We start from the raw sequence: 24342 nt of genomic DNA on the forward strand, positions 1-24342 counted from the left end.
TGCTGAGGCAGCATGGAGAGCCCTGTAGTGTAATAATGAGATTAAAGACAGTGTATAATACAGTACCGTCCCTCTGTCCTCAGGCTGTCAATCTCTGTGTGGGAGGGAGAGAGAGCCTATTGCTCTTTTCCTGAAAACACCACATTTACAATTCCTCATGCACCAGCTGTCCTCATCCAGTGAAACTTACTATATGAAACCAAGTGCATGCTGCAACAGACAAGCATCTCACAGCTGTGGAATATCCAGAACGGTTGACCGTGTGAGATGAGTGAGAGTGCCTTTTAAACAGTTAATATCAACAGATTGCATAGGTTGGTGCTGATTTTTCTTTCTTTACAGAACAAAGAGAAGGAGCGGATGAAGGAGAGGGAGAAGGAGGCGCGGGAGCGGGAGGCGCGTTACAGCAACGGCCACCTCTTCACTTCCCTCACCGTGTCTGCCACCACCCTCTGTTCTGCCTGCAACAAGAGCATCACCGCTAAAGAGGCCCTCAGCTGCCCCAGTGAGTACCACACACGCACACACTATTGTACGCAGTGCATACACTCACAAGGCCCAGACAAAAGCCTAATGTCATTACCGACAACATTATCGGGGGTATTGATGTATTGATGCGTCACCAGATCAGTGGACCAACAGACTTCTTGCCTCAGGGTTGTCATATTGGACTGTTAGAGATGACCTTCTTGTCTTCTTTGTGTGTGTGTGTGTGTGTGTGTGTGTTGTGTGAGAGAGAGGTAGTGACTGTCCAGTGTAAGGGGAGGGGGGGGGGGGTGAACATGGGGAGAGGGGGCTGCCCTGTGGAACAAAATTGCTTTGGGAAGAGAAAGGGTGATCAAAAGAACAGCAGGAGAGAGAGCTTGGGGCTAGAAAAAGAAGATTCAAACAATAAGTGTAAGAGAGAGAGATGTGGTAGGACGTGTGGGTCAATAAAGATAGAGGTAGAAGAGACATATGAGCCAAAGAGAAGGAAATAACCGAGAATTATATTATAAGAGGGAAGGAAACAGAGAGAGTGAATAGCAGGGGAGCTCAAAAAGGAGAGGGGATTCCTCCTGCACTCTCTCAATGTTTTTCTTTGCTCTCTCCCTCCTTCCCTTCTTTCTCTCCTTCCTTCCCTCCCTCCCTTTGAGAATCAATCAGCTGCTGACTTCTAGGAGAACCGTCTCCCTTCCCCTGCCCGGCCCAGACAATGGCGTTAGTGTGTGGTGAGCACAGATCAGACGGCCTGGCTCTCTCTCCACTGGCCTGGAGGAACAGCTGGGGGAGAGAGAGGGAGAAAGAGAGAAAGAAAGAGAGAGAGAGAGAGAGAGGGTGGAGTGGGTGAAGGCAGACTCCAGGGCAAATGGGGCAAGCAAATAGAGGAAGATCCAGAGAGAAAGGTAGACAGATAGAGCGCAGAAAGAGGGGGGAAGGAAGAGGTGGAGGTAGAGGAGAACATATTGAGTGAAAAGACTCCTCAGGGGTTATCAGTTCTCAGGTCGAGAGAGAGAGAGGGGTAGGGAGAGAGAGATATTATTTAACAAACAAGTGAGCCAGAAAGACAGAATAGGAGACAAAGCTGTATGGATGATGCAGGCTGACACTATTTTTTATTTCACCTTTATTTAACCAGGTAAGCCCGTTGAGAACAAGTTCTCATTTACAACTGCGACCTGGCCAAGATAAAGCAAAGCAGTGCGATAAAAACAACAACACAGAGTTACATATGGGGTAAAACAAACATAAAGTCAAAAATACAACAGAAAATGTATATACAGTGTGTGCAAATGTAGCAAGTTATGGAGGTATGGCAATAAATAGGCCATAGTGCAAAATAATTACAATTAGTATTAAGACTGGAATGATATGCAAATGATGTGCAAATAGAGATACTGGGGTGCAAATGAGCAAAATAAATAACAATATGGGGATGAGGTAGTTGTGTGGGCTAATTTCAGATGGGCTGTGTACAGGTGCAGTGATCGGTAAGGTGCTCTGACAACTGATGCTTAAAGTTAGTGAGGGAGATAAGAGTCTCCAGCTTCAGAGACTAACAGACAGAGAGGAGTTTACCTGAGATAGAAAGAGGAAGTCCATACTGAGAATTGTATATTTGTTTGGCTTACCCCATTTTGAAACAAGCGTTATAGCATGCAACACTACACTGCCCCAACAGCAACAGCAAAGACAATTCAATTGACAGTCATAGTCAATTGACATTTGTATTTATCATGAAATCAATCCAAACGTACATTCCCAAAGGGAAAGAGGGATGCTTTTTGTCTTATTATCAAACCCAATTACCTATTTTGATTGAATATTGATGTATGGATGAAGTTTGTTGTCCTTCAAGATGAGGAAATAGCGGCTCTATCTTCGACCTCGTTACCTTGACCCCTATGGCTCTGAAGACGAGGTTCAAAGAGAGAGAGAGATAAAAGAGAAGAGCGAGAGAGACAGACAGACAGACAGACAGAGAAGGGGAGCACAGAGGGAGGGAGGGGGTACAGAGGGGCATGGGGGTGGGAGAGGGAGGGCTCTTGGCATGGGGTGTGATTACACATGTCTGCTGCCAAGGGGGGAGGTGTGTGTGTTTGTGAGTGTGCGCCCATGTGCACCTGTGTGTGTGTGTGTGTGAGTGAGTGATTATGAGTATTGTGTGTGTGTGTGTGTGTTTGAGAGAGAGTTCTGGTACTTCAGAATGAGAGAGACAGTGGGCACAGAGATTGCAGTTGGGGGTAAGAGGTACAACAACTGTAGCTCAGATAGAACACTGGTCATAGGCTATTGATTTGGGTTGGGGGCATAATTGTATTCACGTCTGGGTGTGTATGTGTGTGTATTGGGCTGAAGGGGGCATGAATACATTATCATTGCAAATTACACCGGAGGTGAGAGAGGGGGCGAGATACACTGGAGAGAATGGGAAAAAGAAAGAGAGAGGATGTGTGAGTAGGAGAGAGGACTGAGGTGCTTCCGCATTGTCTCCGTGCTGCTCTGCTGTTTGTTGCTACTTGGCTACCTGCCAAACTATTCACGTTTTACTTTTAATAAACGTTTAATCAATCTCTGTGTTCAACAAATTTACCAACTTTTTAGTTTTGTCCTCACTCATCTTTTTTCGTTAAACTTTTTCACCCCGGACGTTTATCCCGAGACAGAAGAGTCATTTTCCTGTGCGTTTTAGCTGCCAACTTTACGTTATTTTCCGTTTTTCCATCGCAACTTTTTTTTTCCCTTATTCAACTTTTTCACTCCGGACGCTTTATCTGGACATGGCTCATCAACATCTTCAACAGCCGAAGCTAAGTAGTAACATTAACATGATGTCTTTTAATTGCAGTCGCTGTACTCATAATATACAGGAGAATTCTCGCCTTACGGCGAGAATAGCTGTGCTACAAGCCCAGCTTCAGACGCAATCGTTAGGCAAGAGTATTATCAGTGTAGGAAAGGAAGAAACAGCGTCTGTGCCACCAGTAAGTACAGACAGTAACGTTAGTATAACTCCCCCCGCACAGTCCCTGCAGCCGGACAACTTTCTCATGGCTTCTGGAGGGAAATACTGTTGGAATGCTCAACCGGTGTCGCTCATTCAGCCGACAGAAACCTTCAACCGGTTTTCCCCATTATGTAGCGAGTCGGAGTCTGAGTCTGAGTCTTCTCTAGTCTCTACTCCTCCCGTTACGGGGTCTGAGACGCCGAAGGCTCCCACCATTAGCTCTGACAAATTGAAAACCCTAGTCATTGGCGACTCCATTACCCGCAGTATTAGACTTAAAACGAATCACCCAGCGATCATACACTGTTTACCAGGGGGCAGGGCTACCGACGTTAAGGCTAATCTAAAGATGGTGCTGGCTAAAGCTAAAACTGGCGAGTGTAGAGAGTATAGAGATATTGTTATCCACGTCGGCACCAACGATGTTAGGATGAAACAGTCAGAGGTCACCAAGTGCAACATAGCTTCAGCGTGTAAATCAGCTAGAAAGATGTGTCGGCATCGAGTAATTGTCTCTGGCCCCCTCCCAGTTAGGGGAAGTGACGAGCTCTACAGCAGAGTCTCAGCACTTAATCGCTGGTTGAAAACTGTTTTCTGCCCCTCCCAAAAGATAACATTTGTGGATAATTGGCCCTCTTTCTGGGACTCACCCACAAACAGGATCAAGCCTGACCTGCTGAGGAGTGACGGACTCCATCCTAGCTGGAGGGGTGCTCTCCTCTTATCTACCAACATAGATAGGGCTCTAACTCCTTTAGCCCCACAGTGAAATAGGGTGCAGGCCAGGCAGCAGGCTGTTAGCCAACCTGCCAGCTTAGTGGAGTCTGCCAATAGCATAGTCAGTGTAGTCAGCTCAGCCATACCCATTGAGACTGTGTCTGTGCCTCGACCTAGGTTGGGCAAAACTAAACATGGTGGTGTCCACCCTAGCAATCTTATTAGGATAAAGACCTCCTCCATTCCTGCCATTATTGAAAGAGATCGTGATACCTCACATCTCAAAATAGGGTTACTTAATGTTAGATCCCTCACTTCAAAGGCAGTCATAGTCAATGAACTAATCACTGATCATAATCTTGATGTGATTGGCCTGACTGAAACATGGCTTAAGCCTGATGAATTTGCTGTGTTAAATGAGGCCTCACCTCCTGGTTACACTAGTGACCATATTCCCCGTGCATCCCGCAAAGGCGGAGGTGTTGCTAACATTTACGATAGCAAATTTCAATTTACAAAAAAAAAAATGACGTTTTCATCTTTCGAGCTTCTAGTCATGAAATCTATGCAGCCTACTCAATCACTTTTTATAGCTACTGTTTACAGGCCTCCTGGGCCATATACAGCGTTCCTCTCTGAGTTTCCTGAATTCCTATCAGACCTTGTAGTCATAGCAGATCATATTCTAATTTTTGGTGATTTTAATATTCACATGGAGAAGTCCACAGGCCCACTCCAAAAGTCCTTCGGAGCCATTATCGACTCAGTGGGTTTTGTCCAACATGTCTCTGGACCTACTCACTGCCACAGTCATACTCTGGACCTAGTTTTGTCCCATGGAATAAATGTTGTAGATCTTAATGTTTTTCCACAAAATCCTGGACTATCGGACCACCATTTTATTACGTTTGCAATCGCAACAAATAATCTGCTCAGACCCCAACCAAGGAGCATCAAAAGTCGTGCTATAAATTCTCAGACAACACAAAAATTCATTGATGCCCTTCCAGACCCCTTCTGCCTACCCAAGGACGTCAGAGGACAAAAATCAGTTAACCACTTAACTGAGGAACTAAATTTAACCTTGCACAATACCCTAGATGCAGTTGCACCCCTAAAAACGAAAAACATTTGTCATAAGAAACTAGCTCCCTGGTATACAGAAAATACCCGAGCTTTGAAGCAAGCTTCCAGGAAATTGGAACGGAAATGGCGCCACACCAAACTGGAAGTCTTCCGACTAGCTTGGAAAGACAGTACCGTGCAGTACCGAAGAGCCCTCACTGCTGCTCGATCATCCTACTTTTCCAAATTAATCGAGGAAAATAAGAACAATCCAAAATTTCTTTTTGATACTGTTGCAAAGCTAACTAAAAAGCAGCATTCCCTAAGAGAGGATGGTTTTCACTTCAGCAGTGATAAATTCATGAACTTCTTTGAGGAAAAGATCATGACCATTAGAAAGCAAATTACGGACTCCTCTTTGAATCTGCGTATTCCTCCAGGGCTTAGCTGTCCTGGATCTGCACAGCTCTGCGAGGGCCTGGGATCGGGAGAGACACTTAAGTGTTTTAGTACTATATCTCTTGACACAATGATGAAAATAATCATGGCCTCTAAACCTTCAAGCTGCATACTGGATCCTATTCCTACTAAACTGCTGAAGGAGCTGCTTCCTGTGCTTGGCCCTCCTATGTTGAACATAATAAACAGCTCTCTATCCACCGGATGTGTACCAAACTCACTAAAAGTGGCAGTGATAAAGCCTCTCTTGAAAAAGCCAAACCTTGACCCGGAAAATATAAAAAACTATCGGCCAATATCGAATCTTCCATTCCTCTCAAAAATTTTAGAAAAAGCTGTTGCGCAGCAACTCACTGCTTTTCTGAAGACAAACAATGTATACGAAATGCTTCAGTCTGGTTTTAGACCCCATCATAGCACTGAGACTGCACTTGTGAAGGTGGTAAATGACCTTTTAATGGCGTCAGACCGAGGCTCTGCATCTGTCCTCGTGCTACTAGACCTTAGTGCTGCCTTTGACACCATCGATCACCACATTCTTTTGGAGAGACTGGAAACCCAAATTGGTCTACACGGACAAGTTCTGGCCTGGTTTAGATCCTACCTGTCGGAAAGATATCAGTTTGTCTCTGTGAATGGTCTGTCCTCCGACAAATCAACTGTACATTTCGGTGTTCCTCAAGGTTCCGTTTTAGGACCACTATTGTTTTCACTATATATTTTACCTCTTGGGGATGTTATTCGAAAACATAATGTTAACTTTCACTGCTATGCGGATGACACACAGCTGTACATTTCAATGAAGCATGGTGAAGCCCCAAAATTGCCCTCGCTAGAAGCCTGTGTTTCAGACATAAGGAAGTGGATGGCTGAAAACTTTTTACTTTTAAACTCGGACAAAACAGAGATGCTTGTTCTAGGTCCCAAGAAACAAAGAGATCTTCTGTTAAATCTGACAATTCATCTTGATGGTTGTAAAGTCGTCTCAAATAAAACTGTGAAGGACCTAGGCGTTACTCTTGACCCTGATCTCTCTTTTGACGAACATATCAAGACTGTTTCAAGGACAGCTTTTTTCCATCTACGTAACATTGCAAAAATCAGAAATTTTCTGTCCAAAAATGATGCAGAAAAATTAATCCATGCATTTGTTACTTCTAGATTAGACTACTGCAATGCTCTATTTTCCGGCTACCCGGATAAAGCACTAAATAAACTTCAGTTAGTGCTAAATACGGCTGCTAGAATCCTGACTAGAACCAAGAAATTTGATCATATTACTCCAGTGCTAGCTTCCCTACACTGGCTTCCTGTTAAGGCAAGGGCTGATTTCAAGGTTTTACTGTTAACCTATAAAGCGTTACATGGGCTTGCTCCTACCTATCTTTCCGAGTTGGTCCTGCCGTACATACCAATACGTACGCTACGGTCACAAGACGCAGGCCTCCTAATTGTCCCTAGAATTTCTAAGCAAACAGCGGGAGGCAGGGCTTTCTCCTATAGATCTCCATTTTTATGGAACAGTCTGCCTACCCATGTGAGAGACGCAGACTCGGTCTCAACCTTTAAGTCTTTACTGAAGACTTATCTCTTCAGTAGGTCATATGATTGAGTGTAGTCTGGCCCAGGAGTGTGAAGGTGAACGGAAAGGCTGGAGCAACGAACAGCCCTTGCTGTCTCTGCCAGGCCGGTTCCCCTCTCCACTGGGGTTCTCTGCCTCTAACCCTGTTGCAGGGGCTGAGTCACTGGCCTGCTGGTGCTCTTTCATGCCGTCCCTGGGAGGGGTGCGTCACTTGAGTGGGTTGAGTTACTGACGTGATCTTCCTGTCTGGGTTGGCGCCCCCCCCCCCCCTTGGTTTGTGCTGTGGTGGAGACCTCTGTGGGCTATACTCGGCCTTGTCTCAGGATTGTAAGTTGGTGGTTGGGGATATCCCTCTAGTGGTGCGGGGGCTGTGCTTTGGCGGAGTGGGTGGGGTTATATCCTTCCTGTTTGGCCCTGTCCGGGGGTTTCTTCGGATGGGGCCACAGTGTCTCCGGACCGCTCCTGTCTCAGCCTCCAGTATTTATGCTGCAGTAGTTTATGTGTCGGGGGGCTGGGGTTAGTTGGTTATACCTGGAGTACTTCTCCTGTCTTATCCAGTGTCCTGTGTGAATTTAAGTATGCTCTCTCTAATTCTCTCGTTCTCTCTTTCTCTCTGAGAACCTGAGCCCTAGGACCATACGTCAGGACTACCGGGCATGATGACACCCTGCTGCCCCCAGTCCGCCTGGCCTTGCTGCTATTCCAGTTTCAACTGTTCTGCCTGCGGCTACGAAACCCCTACCTGTCCCAGACCTGCTGTTTTCAACTCTAAATGATCGGCTATGAAAAGCCAACTGAGAGACCTGAGCCCTAGGACCATACGTCGGGACTACCGGCCGTGGTGACTCCTTGCTATCCCCAGTCCGCCTGGCCTTGCTGCTATTCCAGTTTAAACTGTTCTGCCTGCGGTTATGGAACCCCTACCTGTCCCAGACCTGCTGTTTTAAACTCTAATGATCGGCTATGAAAAGCCAACTGAGATTTATTCCTGATTATTATTTGACCATGCTTGTCACTTATGAACATTTTTGAACATCTTGGCATGGTTCTGTTATAATCTCCACCCGGCACAGCCAGAAGAGGACTGGCCACCCCTCATAGCCTGGTTCCTCTCTAGGTTTCTTCCTAGGTTTTGCCTTTCTAGGGAGTTTTTCCTAGCCACCGTGCTTCTACACCTGCATTACTAGCTGTTTGGGGTTTTAGGCTGGGTTTCTGTACAGCACTTCGAGATATTAGCTGATGTAAGAAGGGCTATATAAAATAAAATTGATTGAGCCGGCTGTGAGGCTATTTCAGCTTGGGAATTCCCTTTAGTGTTTGGCTTCTCTGTTCATATATTTTAAAACTGAACCAGTTAAGATATTTTTAGTCTAGAGTCAATTTGATTTAGATTAGATTTAGATTAGATAAGAATCTAAATTGGTTTAGGCAGCATGCTTTGGGTCAGTCATAGTCAGTTTGTCTTATAATATAATAATAATATGCCATTTAGCAGACGCTTTTATCCAAAGCGACTTACAGTCATGTGTGCATACATTTTTACGTATGGGTGGTCCCGGGGATCGAACCCACTACCCTGGCGTTACAAGCGCCATGCTCTACCAATTGAGTTGAATTGAATTGGGACAGGGGAGACATATGTTTAGAGGTTGGAGGTTGATGTGAAACTAAACAAATATTTTTCACAGGTTTTACTATTTATTAATTATTGTGTTATGTCACCGTCAACTCAGTTTGCTAATATGTTATAATCAGGTGCAACACAACCATTACACCTGTAAGACCCAATATAGAGATGGAGAAGGACACAGTAGCTGCAGTGGAACTACAGTACAGACTGCAGCTTTAGGAGATTATACAGTAGGTCTATGATGAAGCTCACTGTCTGTTGAGAGAGGGGCTTTTCTCTTTGTTTGGTGGATCCGAAACAGCCCCCCTCTCTCCCCCTCTTGCCCCAATACACAGCTGCTACCTCCCTCCCCGACTGTAATCTGGAAATAGTGCATCTGGTAGTTGGAGTGTGGGAGATTAACAAGCAGTCTGCCACACTGACGTGCACACACACATACACATGCATGCACACATAAGCAGGCAGGTCTGCACGAACACACACACACACACACACACAGACACAGACACACTCCCAATCCCTCTTCCTCTCTGCGTCCACAGACATTAGTGGTCCCTAACAGTAATGAATGATAGATGAGCTGAGAGTAACACAGTTAACCCTCTCTCGTTTAACACAGTGGTCTGATATGGAGCCATATTGCCTCAGAGACCCAGAGATGCTTTAATACGGGATCATGACATTGTCCTACATCGGGATTGGTATCTGTGGGCCCCTGTGAATTGGGACAAGGGAGACATATGTTTAGGCTAGGTGCGGGGGAGCGTGTGTGTGTGTGTGTGTGTATAGGGGAGGTAGCACCCCCTGTCATGTCTGAGGGGATGTTTCCGGTTTGGCGTCCCCAGGGAGGATTTCTCGTCAATACTTTTACAATGTTGTCTATGTATTCAATCAATTAAGTACGTGTTCATGTTGTACATCAATGTTTGGTTTGAATTTGAATGAAGTCCACAGCTATCTTTTATTTATTATTATTTATTTCAAATTCATTTCAGGGAACCTTTATTCCAATAGTGCAGAGAAAGACATTTTGTTTTTGTTTTCATCAACATTTGAACTCATGTTTATTTGCTGCTGCACCTCTTTGTTCTCTGCATACACAGATAACTGACCAATAGGGGCCCTGGGTGTCCAGCAGGGTGTCTTAATGTGTATTTACATTTGAGTCATTTAGCAGACACTCTTATCCAGAGCGACTTACAGTTTAGTGAGTGCATACATTTTTCATACTGGCCCCCCGTGGGAATCGAACCCACAACCCTGGCGTTGCAAACACCATGCTCTACCAACTGAGCTACACGGGACCTATAGCCTCAGTGTAGCGCTGTGTCAGTATGTGTGAGATTACCTCCTCAGACACAGATTAAGACGACAGGGCCATTGTTGTTTGGCTCCTTTTGACCTAATCTGAGGGCCCTAGATTACACTCACACACAGATTACAATAGGGGGGATATACACTGAGTGTACAAAACATTAAGAACCTTCATAATATTGAATTGCATCTCCCCCCACCCTGCCCTTTTGCCCTCAGAACAGCCTCAATTCGTCAGGTCATGGACTCTACAAAGTGTCAAGTGTTCCACAGTGATGCTGTTGACTCCAATGCTTCCCACAGCTGTGTCAAATTGGCTGGATGTCCTTTGGGTGGTGGACCATTCTTGATGCAGATGGGAAACAGTTGAGCGTGAAAAACCCAACAGCTTTGCAGTTCTTGACACAAACCTACTACCATATCCTGTTCAAAGGCACTTAAATCTTTTGTCTTGCCCATTCACCCTCTGAATGGCACACATACACAATCCATGTCTCAATTGTCTCAAGGCTTGAGAATCCTTCTTTAACCTTTCTCCTCCCCTTTATCTACACTGATTGAAGTGGATTTAACAAGTGACATCAATAAGGGATCAAAGCTTTCACCTGGATTCACCTGGTCAGTCTATGTCATGGAAAGAGCAGGTGTTCATAATGTTTTGTACACTCAGTGTACAGTATTATCATACAAATATATATGATATGATAATAAGCTAAAGACAAGTGAGCTGTAAATAATATAGTGTCATATGGAAGGGGGGTTCTAGGCAGTATTTGAAATCCCAAAGCATTTCTAGGTTGTAGATCCGCCCTACATGTACACATCTATAATAGTATGTCATGACTCTTGTCGATTCTCCACTCTCCAGTCTAGTTTCAGACCAAGCATTGCAGCGATGTTGAGCTTTAGAGAAAGGTTCTAACAGTACAGACCAAGCCTTGGAGAAGGCAGCCATCGTTTCAGCACCAACAGTGTTGGTCCAACACTGGCATGTTGGTTTAGTGAACAAGGGGCCTAGTCTGTTTGTTTTAGCATCGGGGCCAATATCTACTGGATGTGTTTGTCGTTCTGTAAGGAGTGGTGTGTGAGTGTTTGTGAGGGGCTGTGTGTGTTTTTGTGAGGGGCTTTGAGTATGTTTAAATCGTTTGTAGCCTGTGTGTGTGTGTGTGTGTTTGTTTGTTTGTGTATATATACTGTGTGTGAGTTTGTAAGGGTCTGTATGTGTTGTGAGAGTTTGAGCGATGAATGGGTCACAGTGTGCCTTTCATTATGAGTTTTAAGTGGAAACCGTGTTAGCTGAGTCCATGCTCTGTAAAACGTTGGCTTTTATGGAGAACACACCCTGAAAAGAGTGTATTTATAGCCCTGTGTTCCCTCTCATGTGTGTGGAAACTATTGGTTGAAAATAGGAACGCCACCAAAGAAATGCACCCCACCAAAGCAAAGCATACTTCTGACAAGTATTATTTAGCCTGCTTTGGTAGCAAATGTGTAATCTTGGCGGAGACATTGGAAAGACTAAAGTAAATGAATATGTAGAGTTTTAGAATGGAGATTCTGTTTTCTGTGTGGGTGTGTGGGTGTGTGTGTGGGTGTGTGTGTGGGTGCGTGTGGGTGTGTCTAGCCTTGGGCTGCTCTTAGAACAAAGACAACCCTGAGTAGTAGGGAAGAACTCTCAAACACTTTTAGGCAGTTTCATATGGACGCAACAACACTCCCAGGACTCAGAACACACACACACACTTACGCACCAATAACCTGCCTCAGACATCCCTTCAACCTCCCACCGCCATTCCAGGAGAACTTCCTGTCTAGAAAACATGTACCAGGAAGTGGAGCCCCTCTAACAATGAAGAGAGAGTAAAGCTGAGGGAAGAGAGGAGGAGAGAAGGGGTGTTTTGAAGCATAGGAGTGATTTAATAACATTGATAACATTTTATTTGGTGTTGGAAAGCATAGGTTTAAAGTTTTAATTTGTCACATGCACAAGTACAGTGAAATGCTTCACTTGCAAGCCCTACCCAACAGTGCAGTATTCAATATCAAAATACTATAACTAATAAAAAAATTATGGTAAAGAAAACCTACGAAATTAGTCAGTGCCAGGATCAAATGTACAACGTGTCATTGATAACCCTATCTGGAACAGGAAGAGTTGGCACCTGTCACAACTTCACTTGATAGCGGTATTCACAAGTCATGGGTATCTCTCTGTAAGAAATGCATCTTGACTGTAATGACAAGCGCCTCAGAAATGGTCTCATGATGTCATGAAGTTAGTTGCCATTCTTATCAACAGTGCATATGCAGATATTGTGGAGTGTCAGGGAAATTGATCTTTGTGTTTCTGTGTTGCAGCCTGCAATGTCACCATCCACAACCGCTGTCGAGACACACTGGCCAACTGTGCCAAGATGAAACAAAGGGTAAGAGAGGGGCGAGAGGGGAAAGGAAAGGTTTTTGATGTATGAAAAGCAAGAGTTGGGCCTCTATTCTTTGAAAAGTTGACTGTTGGATGAGACATTGGTCTAAACGTGTTTTCTCTCTGTGTTTTGCAGCAACAGAAGCTAGCCCTGGTGAGGAACAGCTCCGCGCTGCAGAACGTGGCTCTAAGGACCAAAAGTGAGTATCTCGTTTCCTCAACAACTTCCAGCCTATTTCCTCTCCTTCTTTCGCAATGAATGCCTCCTGTCTGCATGTGAATATAGTGGTGCTGCCACCTGTTGGCTGATCTATTCCACTGCAGTATGGATGTAGCGCTGACTAAATTTACATTTACATTTTAGTCATTTAGCAGACGCTCTTATCCAGCGACTTACAGTTTATTTTCATACTCATATGGATTAAAATCCTTTTGGACAGGAAGAGCTCAATTGAACCCCTTGTCTACCCCCCCCCTCCCCCTCACTTGCTCTCACTCTCTCTGTCTCTCTCTCTCTTTCTCCAGCCCCTATGATGAAGGAGCGACCCAGCTCAGCCATCTATCCGTCCGACAGTCTCCGTCAGTCCCTGCTGGGCTCCCGCCGTGTCCGCTCCGGCCTCTCCCTCTCCAAGAGTGTCTCCACACAGAACCTCGCAGGGTGAGCAGGCTGCTGTGTAGAGTCATCAGTTGATTTACCTATGCGAGTAGGGCACTGATATGAAGTCGTTTGAAACGTTGTGTAACTGTTTTGTGTTTCCAGGAATCTGAATGACGACTCACCATTGGGGCTGCGGAGGATCCTGTCTCAGTCCACAGACTCCCTGAACTTCAGAAACAGAGCCATGTCCATGGAGTCCCTCAACGACGAAGGGGAGGTGTACTATGCTGCCATGTTGGAGGAGCTGGAGAGGGAGGGGAAGGACTTTGAGGCTGACTCGTGGAGTCGGGCTGTAGACCCCTCCTACCTGCAGACGCACCGCAAAGACGTCATCAAGAGACAGGACGTCATCTATGGTGAGATCACCTCTCCTCCTCACTCTTTCTCTCTCTCTCGCTATATTCCTCTCTATTCCTATCTCTTTCTTTCTCTCTCTCTCTATCACTTTATTCCTCTCTCTCTCTCTCTCTCTCTCTCTCTCTGTGATATGTAAAGGTATTGTATGTCCCTAACTCTGTCTGTTCTCCCCTCCATGCCCGTCTCAGAGCTGATCCAGACAGAGTTCCACCACGTGAGGACCCTGCGGATCATGGAGGGGGTGTTCCGGCAGGGCATGCTGGACGAGGTGCTGCTGGAGCCGGGCGTGGCGCACGCCGTCTTCCCCTGTCTGGAGCAGCTGATGGCGCTACACACACGTTTCCTTTCCCAGCTTATGACACGACGCACTCACAGCCTGGCTCCTGGGAGCTGTACTAACTTTACTATCAACCAACTGGGGGATATACTCACTGAACAGGTAGGAAACACACACACACTCAGACGTTACGACAGACACCCACACACACACATCCACAATCACACACACACACAACCCTGAAATACATACAGTCCTAGACGCGTGTACCAACTTTGCCGTCCATTAACATTAGAATGCACTCATACAAAAGACCCAACGAACATATGCATAATCTAAACAGATAATACTCACATGCACACACACACTGACTCAGATGATACCCATTGTGTGTTTTCAGTTCTCAGGCCAGTGTGCAGATGAGATGAGGAAGGCCTATGCTGAGTTCTGCAGCCGCCACCCCAAAGCTGTGAAACTGTACAAGGAACTGTTGGCCAGAGACAAGAGGTTTCAGCACTTCATACGGGTAAGAGAGAGAGAGGTGGATGGAGTGAAGGGGAGGGGAGGGGAGGGGAGGGGAGGGGAGGGGAGGGGAGGGGAGGGAGGGAGGGAAAAGGGTTAGAGGTACAGAGAACGGAGGAATGGGAAGGCCCAAGAGCATGATTAAAATGTGTGCAATGTGAGAGTGTGTCTGTGTGTGTGTGTGGCCGCGCATGTGTGTGTGCTCGTGGTATGTGTGTGAGCTCAGCAGTCTGTGTCAGGAGGTGCCAGCTGAGGGGTGTTTCTTATGTCTTAGCTAGGAGGAGTGCTGGATAGATAACACTGAATAGAGGGCCACTTTAGTTCACTCATTAAACAACTATCACATTGTAGATGTTCTATTCAATAAAGAGTCATGATCAAGTTATTTCTGCTTTATTACCTAACTAACAGTAGTCACAAGGATGTGTTCTGGTCTCAAATTCTTCATAAGTGTCCTAGCTTTGTGGTCCAATCACGCTCTTATGGAATGCCCAAAAAATGTACATATCTTTACTGCTATCTATATTAGATAAAATTGGATTTTTCCTGGGCTTCAGCCCCTAAAGATGGATCTATACCTTTATTTTACTTGACACATTGAAATTAGTAGTGGTATTACATTTAATGCATAAGTGGTAATTATAGTATATTATAAAACTGGGTAGTTAGGGTCCTAGATGCTGATTGGCTGAAACAGCATTTTAGCTGTGTGTATATCAGAATATAACATGGGTACAGCGCACACATACTTGTTTAGTGTTCTATTTATGTTGGTAACCAGTTTATTACATCAATAAGGCAACTCTGGGGTTTGTGGTATATGGCCAATATACCACGGCTAAGGGCTGTATTCAGGCACTCCGTTTCGCGTTGTGCATAAGAACAGCCCTTAGCCATGGTATATTTAAGCAATAAAGCCAGAGGAGGTGTAGTATATGGCCAATATACCACGGCTAAGGGCTGTTCTTAAGGACGACGCAACGCGGCGTGCCTGGACACAGCCCTTAGCTGTGGTATATTGGCCATATATCACAAACCCCTGAGGAGCCTTATTGCAATTATAAACTAGTTACCAACATAATTAGAGCAGTAAAACTAAATGTTTTGTCATACCTGTGGTATACGGTCTGATATACCATGGCTTTCAGCCAATCACAATTCAGGACTCAAACCACCCAGTTTATAATGGCCAATATACCACACCCCCTCGGGCCTTATTGCGTAAATATATAATAAGTGGTATTTAATCTGATCTATCCCATAATCAGAGGGTAAGCCGGGGGCCCCTACTGCGTCGCCATGGCATCCAGGAGTGCATCCTGCTGGTGACTCAACGCATCACCAAATACCCTGTCCTCATCCAGCGCATCCTGGACAACACCAAGGGTAAGACCTGACTCCAGAACAGCTATAGCAGCTTAGTGAGTAGACTCACACAGCATAAAAGCTGAACACAGAACAGCCACTACAGCTCAGGGAGTAGACAAAAACGTATAAGAACTGAATAATCTCTACATACACAGCAGTAGAATACCCATACACAACTGAAATGCTTTTGAATACAACTGACCTCAAGACACTCCTCATCATCATCATCATCTCTCCCCCCCGAACAGGCAGTGAAGAGGAGGCCAAGTCCCTAGCCCAGTCCCTGTCCCTGATCCGGGACTTGTTGAGCTCTGTGGACCAGCAGGTGGCAGAGCTGGAGCGGACCCAGAGGCTCCAGGAGATCAGGGCCAGACTGGACCCCCGGGCCCAGGCAGAGGTCAGGGGAGGAGGGGTGTTCAGGGGAGGGGAGCTGCTCCGCAGGACGCTCCTCCACGAGGGCACACTGCTGTGGAAGACACAAGGATCCAGACTCAAAGGTAGGGAGGGAGTGTGTATCTGAGAGAGAAAGAGGTAGAGAGAGATAAAGGGGGTATGATTGTTCGTGTATCTTTACAGAATAAGTGTGGAGAAACAAGGTTGCATACTCTATGTATCTTTTACAATGTTCCACTCTGTGTGTGTATGTAGATGTGCAGGTCCTGCTGATGACAGACATCCTGGTGTTCATGCAGGAGAAGGACCAGAAGTATTTCTTCCCCTGCATAGTAAGTCTGCCCCTCTCCTTTCCACTCATCTGACTCATCCTCCTCTCCTCTCTACTCATCTCTTCTGCTTTCCGACTTTTGTTCAGCAGGTCCTCCATTGCTTCTGTCTTTGCCTTTCCACACATCTAACTTTATTTAGTATAAATGTTATATCACAGAGCTAACATCTCCCCCCTTTCTGTCTCTCTCTCTCTCCTTCTCTATCGCTCTCTCTCTTAGGACAAGCCTGCAGTGTTGTCTCTGAAGAACCTGATTGTGAGGGACATAGCCAATCAGGAGCGAGGGATGTTCCTGATCAGTGACTCCACCCCCCCAGAGATGTACGAGCTGCACGGCACCTCACGAGACGACAGGAACAACTGGATGAGACTCATACAGCAGACCGTCAGCAGGTCAGCTACTGTAATACACACATACACACACACCTGCTCAACTCATTCAGAGCTTTGCCGATTTCAATTTTGAGAATTCTCTATCATCCTTAATGGAATCCTAGGGGTCCTTCCTTATGCCCCGGCACTATCCTTAACCTGACCATACCTCACCTTCTCCTCACTCTCTCTCGCTCTCTCTCTCACCCTCCAGCTGTCCGTCCAGAGAGGACTTCCCCCTGATAGAGACAGAGGACAAGGCTTTACTGCGCAGACTCAGAGGTACAACCTCTTCTCCTCCACATTTCTCTTTCTCTATCATTCCTGTGCTACACTTGTCTATTTATCGTCCCTTAATAGACAACATCCGCATCATTCTGAACATTCAGTTGTTTTAGACCTGAAGATGCATCTTACTGACTAGAATGTGTTTCTAGCTGACATCCAGCAGAAGGACAGGGAGGTGCTGGAGCTCCTCCAGGAGAGAGTGACTCTGTTCTCTGACCTGGCTGAGGTCACCGGTGGGGGTCAGGAGGTCATGCCCCTCACCAACTCTAGGAACATCTTCCGGGCCGACACCCCCTATGCACCCCAGGCGGAATACCTACTCACCGACGCCATCTCAGAGGGTAAGCGAATGTAGAATTTACCTTGATTCTAATTCCTGATCTATGGTCAGTTTGACTTTTCACCACCTAATAGTGAGGCGAGAGGCTGGTGTAGGGCTGGGTCATCCTAAGTCAGTGCCATAGAGGGTAAGGTGAGGGTTAATGCCGTCTTACGAGGCAGGTATTAAAATGAGGCCTAACCCAGAGCTTAGCACTGCAGAGAGAGAGGTAGAATTAAATAATGAGCACCCTATAAGAGTATAAGTATCAGCTAGTCATAGCCTCTCAGGAGTCAATCTGAGATCACCAACAAAACCTCAGTTATTAACCCCTGAGTGTAGTGTTATGCAGTGAGTAGGACGATGTTACATTGTGGTGTTAATGTTGCTATGCCTCTTCTTTAGTTTTTAATTCCCTCTCCTTCCCTCCTTTCATCAGTTGACAGGCTGAGTGAGTTGCTGCTGGGTTCAAACAGAGAGCTTCCCAAGTCCAACGGTAGCACCAATGGTGACCAGAACCACAAAGGGGCGCCAGTGAGCAGTGAGTGGTTTTGCTTAGTCTTTTACCACTGGGAGATGGTGGAGGGTTGTCTCTACAGTGTTTCATCTCTCACTTACCAATCAGCTCACTTTCTCTCTCCTTCTATCCCACCCATTTACAGATGGAGATTCGATCTCCGTCAACGGAACTCATGAATTCAAAGGAAGTCCAGCGTCCAAGGTGAGAGAGGATGACTGTGCCTTAGGGTTGGATAACATATACATAAGCCACAACTGTGACTGTAATACATAATCAGTTATAATGACTTCATGTTTTGTGGGTGTTCTTTATCCTTTCAGGACAGAAATGGTAACCAGCTACAGGACAGACCCCTAAATGAGGAGGTGTGTCAGAGGCTGGTGAACCTCAATGCTCAGCTCCACGCTCTACAGGTGAGGCTGAATGACACACTGGAATGCATTTGAGGCATTTTGCCTTTCATAGGGGTCCTTCCCTACACCCCAGTTCCAACCTAGATTCAAAACTCACTCTCTCTCCTTCCTCTCTCTCCCAGGCCGCCGTCATTCACCAGGACTCTGTCCTCGAGCTCCGCCTCCGTGAGGGCACTGGCCCTGCCTCCTCAGGTTCCTCCACTCCCACCCCCACTCCTCCAAACTCCTTCCCCAGGCTGTGCCGTTCCATGTCACGTGACACAGGTCTGGATGCGGGCACGGTGGCAGCCATGGGGGACATGGCCATGCTCCAGAGGCAGCATGTTCTGCTGCAGGAGGAGGTGGGGAGGCTGCGCCCCCTGGAGGCCAGGCTGAGGGAGAGCGAGAAGGCCCAGGCTCAGATGGAGCAGCAGCTCAGGGACATGAAGGGCAGGAGGGGAAGCAGAGGCAGCAGAGGCAGTAACGGAGACATCGTGGTGGATGTTACAGTCTTAGAGCAGGTGAGCAAAGTAACCTCTGGCAGAGGTGTGTGAATGTCAAGTGTGGGAGTTAGGGGTCAAGTGTGCTTGGGTTTAGGTAGACTTACAGTCCTCACCCCAACTGGCTGAATCACTAAGCCATTCAAGAAGCACTAGTGGTTGATCTGTAGGTGAGCTCATAGAGGATATGATGACATTACTTTTCTCCTTTACTAGGCTCCTGCTAAAAGAAGAGGAAGTGGTGATGGCGAGCCCAGCCCTGTCGCCCCATTGGCCTGTCAGGAACCAGTGGACCAATTGGACGGCGTACAGGAAGGCAGTGAGGAGGAGGAAGAGGAGGACTCAGAGGAAGAGGAAGATGTAGTGAAGGTTTCACCACGCTCCGACAGTCCAAGAGGTGAGTAATTGACCCACAGTGTCTATCTTTCCTGTATTGAGTGTAATTGGAATATCTAGGGGCAAACAGTAATGCAGGCACTAGGGATGGGGGTGTGAGCATGCGGGTCTGGGCAGATGGGATGTGGTCATTGTTTGTGTGCGTCTGTAAGCTGTTGTTTATATGTATACGTTTGTATGTGGAGTAAAACATTTAAATAGAAGGAATATCTACGGCACTAAAGTATTAGTCATTGGTAGGGTGTAATCAGTGAGATAAAGAGGTCTATGACTCGATCACTTTGGGATTGGCCAAATCCATGGAATCTAAAAAGAATCCCTATGGTGTCCATGACAACTGATCTTTACACATTTCTGACCTTTAACCGTATCACACCTAGTTTACCTGGTCACACACACACGCCACACACACACACACATTTCTCACTCTCTACCTCTGCATATTGAAGGTGTGTCAGCACGTCATATCTCTAGCTATCTGTTTGGCACTGATTTCTCAGCTGTTTATAGAGTAGGCAGAGTTTTGTGTACTATGTCCTGCCCTCCCTCTATCTCTCTGTTTGTTGATAGTCAATAATAGCTCTCTGTCCTCTCCACTCTTTACTTTTCCACACTTTTCATACATTTTCATTCAACTTTGATCATACAGTATATGGTAGGTTTAGAGGCAACATTCAGAGTATTGAGAGACAGTCACTGTTTTTTATGCCCTTCTTACTTAATCAATGCACCTCTCCCCATTCTTTCTTTCTGTGTGCTTAAAGGGTGGATACCTCTGACAATATTTAACTCCCTCTGTCCACAGTCCTTATTATACAGTCCCCACGGGGGGCCAGTATAAAAATAAAAATATATATATGTATTCACTAACTGTAAGTCGCTCTGGATAAGAGCGTCTGCTAAATGACTAAAATGTAAATGTAAAATGTAACTCAGTGTACATAACAGTACTCCTCCAGTCGCATCTCGATTGGAACCTCTATTTACATTACTGAGCTAGCTAGTCCTGTTTTGATCAACACATTATTCAACCATTATTAAACGTATTAATAACATGTTTATTCATATGAATAACCTTCAATGACCACCTCAGATCTCCAGGATATCCCGGAGGAGAGCGAGTGCGGACCGGAAGCGCAGGAATCCAAGGCTGATTCCGAGATTGTTCCGAGTTAACATTGACCTCCCACTGGATACGCAAACCAGAAAACAGGACTTGAGAGCTGGACCAACATCTTCTCAACCTCCAACCAACCAGACCTGATAGAACTTATCTTCAGTGATTCCATCTATTCGTCTTTCTTTGGCATAGAAAGCCTACCCGGGAATTGTGTATTGTATCATGGTATAAGTTAGTTCTGAGATGTTGTATGCAGGTTTTTTACATGTTTTTCTAATGTTATGTTAAAAGCTTCATCCTCGGGATTGAATCCCTTTTCCAATCCCACTCTTCGTTTCTTATTTCCCTTTTCAAAACAAGGAAGAGGGATTGGGGGTGAAGAGGAGGATCGGGTTCGTAACAACAATGGGATTCTAATGGTGGACTGTATATCTATAGGTGTCTGGTGATACCAGTAGGGACTATTCTGTACTGTAACTGCCTGTCATTGTTGTACATTTAGTGTCACCTCTCTACAGACCTGGTTTGTCTGTGGTGGTGGAGCTGACTGATTTGAAACTGAACTTAGACCAGTAAAGAAGGGCGGGACAGGAAAGGGGGAGGGCGGGACAGGAAAGGAGGGTATATATATATATATATACAGTGGGGGAAAAAAGTATTTAGTCAGCCACCAATTGTGCAAGTTCTCCCACTTAAAAAGATGAGAGAGGCCTGTAATTTTCATCATAGGTACACGTCAACTATGACAGACAAATTGAGAAAAAAAAATCCAGAAAATCACATTGTAGGATTTTTAATGAATTTATTTGCAAATTATGGTGGAAAATAAGTATTTGGTCACCTACAAACAAGCAAGATTTCTGGCTCTCACAGACCTGTAACTTCTTCTTTAAGAGGCTCCTCTGTCCTCCACTCGTTACCTGTATTAATGGCACCTGTTTGAACTTGTTATCAGTATAAAAGACACCTGTCCACAACCTCAAACAGTCACACTCCAAACTCCACTATGGCCAAGACCAAAGAGCTGTCAGGACACCAGAAACAAAATTGTAGACCTGCACCAGGCTGGGAAGACTGAATCTGCAATAGGTAAGCAGCTTGGTTTGAAGAAATCAACTGTGGGAGCAATTATTAGGAAATGGAAGACATACAAGACCACTGATAATCTCCCTCGATCTGGGGCTCCACGCAAGATCTCACCCCGTGGGGTCAAAATGATCACAAGAACGGTGAGCAAAAATCCCAGAACCACACGGGGGGACCTAGTGAATGACCTGCAGAGAGCTGGGACCAAAGTAACAAAGCCTACCATCAGTAACACACTACGACATCAGGGACTCAAATCCTGCAGTGCCAGACGTGTCCCCCTGCTTAAGCCAGTACATGTCCTGGCCCGTCTGAAGTTTGCTAGAGTGCATTTGGATGATCCAGAAGAGGATTGGGAGAATGTCATATGGTCAGATGAAACCAAAATAGAACTTTTTGGTAAAAACTCAACTCGTCGTGTTTGGAGGACAAAGAATGCTGAGTTGCATCCAAAGAACACCATACCTACTGTGAAGCATGGGGATGGAAACATCATGCTTTGGGGCTGTTTTTCTGCAAAGGGACCAGGACGACTGATCCGTGTAAAGGAAAGAATGAATGGGGCCATGTATCCTGAGATTTTGAGTGAAAACCTCTTTCCATCAGCAAGGGCATTGAAGATGAAACGTGGCTGGGTCTTTCAGCATGACAATGATCCCAAACACACCGCCCGGGCAACGAAGCAGTGGCTTCGTAAGAAGCATTTCAAGGTCCTGGAGTGGCCTAGCCAGTCTCCAGATCTCAACCCCATAGAAAATCTTTGGAGGGAGTTGAAAGTCCGTGTTGCCCAGCAACAGCCCCAAAACATCACTGCTCTAGAGGAGATCTGCATGGAGGAATGGGCCAAAATACCAGCAACAGTGTGTGAAAACCTTGTGAAGACTTACAGAAAACGTTTGACCTGTGTCATTGCCAACAAAGGGTATATAACAAAGTATTGAGAAACTTTTGTTATTGACCAAATACTTATTTTCCACCATAATTTGCAAATAAATTCATTAAAAATCCTACAATGTGATTTTCTGGATTTTTTTTTCTCATTTCGTCTGTCATAGTTGACGTGTACCTATGATGAAAATTACAGGCCTCTCTCATCTTTTTAAGTGGGAGAACTTGCACAATTGGTGGCTGACTAAATACTTTTTTTCCCCACTGTATGTATATATATATATATATATATATATATATATATATATATATATATATATATATATATATATATATATATATATACTGTATATAATTGTTTAAAAGAATGTGTGGGTATTAATCAACTCTCACCCCCCAACCCCACTCATTCTTGAACACAAACACTTGAAACCTCTTGTGCTTTTCATAAACCAAATTGTTTCTTTTTTCTAGGAAGACAACAGTAGTGAGCCACCATGAGGGGTTTTATACTGAACATTTTATAAAAAGGGGGGGGGGGGGGGTTTACAATGAACTGTTCGGACTTTTGGAGGATACACACAGAAGGACCATACTGAACCGAAGTTGTCGTTTTTTAAATTAAAAAACAACAACATTGATATATGAATTAGGATAAAGAATTGCATCCTTAGAATTGACTAATCTGACTGACTGTATCTGGAATATTTTGACCTCATATCTAATCTACAGTTGTATGTTTCATTCATGAACTACTAAATTGAACTACTAAAACGTGGTTTACACTGCACTTAAATCATGAGTTCAGATTTGCCGGTGGAATTGACTTTGATGTTCTCTAATGTATTACACCCTTATGGTTTTAGGAGGATAAACTACCAGCCAACTCCACCAGCAACACTGACACCAACCAAAACCTCCTTTAACAAAAAGTCAAAATGTTTCTGACTGTTTTTGAGCTCACCCCTTGACCCTGAAGCGACTGTATTATGTAGGAATGGAAATTATTTGACTGGATTCAAAGGGTGTTTCCTTGTTTGAACTACATAAAGATGTCTCTACCTACATCTTTATAGGCTACATATATTCTATAAGAAGTTTTTGTCTGTATAAATATTTGATCTGTTCTGAAAAAAGAAAATGACTTTTTAACGTTAATGTTGTAATTTTATTGTCTTTTATTCTTTTTATTTGACTTACAATTATTGTTCATTTTGTGTGCTGTTTATAAATCTTACAGAAATCTAGAGTTTCTTGGATTCTGTTATTGGCACGCGCGTGTTGGGAGGGGGTCGCCCACTGACAATTCTGTCTGTGTGACAGTGTGTCTGATATCCAACTTTCCACATGAAAATACTGGATACGTCAGTGATTTTATTATAGCTACATCTATCTCACCATTTATTGGTTTTACTGTAGGTTTTATCCATTTCATATCAGATTGGTGAACTGAACTAACGGCCGGATAGGCTTATAGCCCTTATGGAAAAACCACATGAATTTCACACGTGAACACGTGAAGTGTTCCAAAAACACATGCTTTCATGTGCTCAAATGTGATCTTATGTGAAGTTAATGTGATAACACATGACAACATGTACAGTGGCTTGCGAAAGTATTCACCCCCCTTGGCATTTTTCCTATTTTGTTGCCTTACAACCTGCAATTAAAATGGATTTTTTTGGGGGTTTGTATGATTTACACAACATGCCTACCACTTTGAAGGTGCAAAATATTTGATTCTCAATTGGAATGAGATCTGGGCTTTGACTAGGCCATTCCAAGACATTTAAACCACTCGAGTGTTGCTTTAGCAGTATGCTTAGGGTCATTGTCCTGCTGGAAGGTGAACCTCCGTCCCAGTCTCAAATCTCTGGAA

The 24342-nt window shown here is 45.0% G+C and overlaps 1 protein-coding gene across 1 annotated transcript; it reads left to right on the plus strand.

The window, feature by feature from the left end:
- Positions 1-346: 346 nt before the first annotated feature.
- On the plus strand, positions 347-21079 carry LOC311140823 (rho guanine nucleotide exchange factor 2-like). The gene is made up of 19 exons (XM_084176066.1): positions 347-505; positions 12613-12680; positions 12813-12876; positions 13202-13334; positions 13437-13690; positions 13880-14130; positions 14369-14494; positions 15759-15876; positions 16107-16355; positions 16507-16583; positions 16803-16975; positions 17169-17236; positions 17392-17583; positions 18001-18102; positions 18224-18282; positions 18402-18494; positions 18617-18994; positions 19190-19370; positions 20463-21079. The coding sequence occupies exons 1-19, from the start codon at positions 361-363 to the stop codon at positions 20543-20545; spliced, it is 2814 nt and encodes a 937-aa protein (XP_084032192.1). The 5' UTR covers positions 347-360; the 3' UTR covers positions 20546-21079.
- The last annotated feature ends 3263 nt before the right edge of the window (positions 21080-24342 follow it).

Source organism: Coregonus lavaretus, assembly GCF_964263955.1.
Source record: "Coregonus lavaretus genome assembly, chromosome: 13".
Classification (NCBI taxonomy): domain Eukaryota; kingdom Metazoa; phylum Chordata; class Actinopteri; order Salmoniformes; family Salmonidae; genus Coregonus; species Coregonus lavaretus.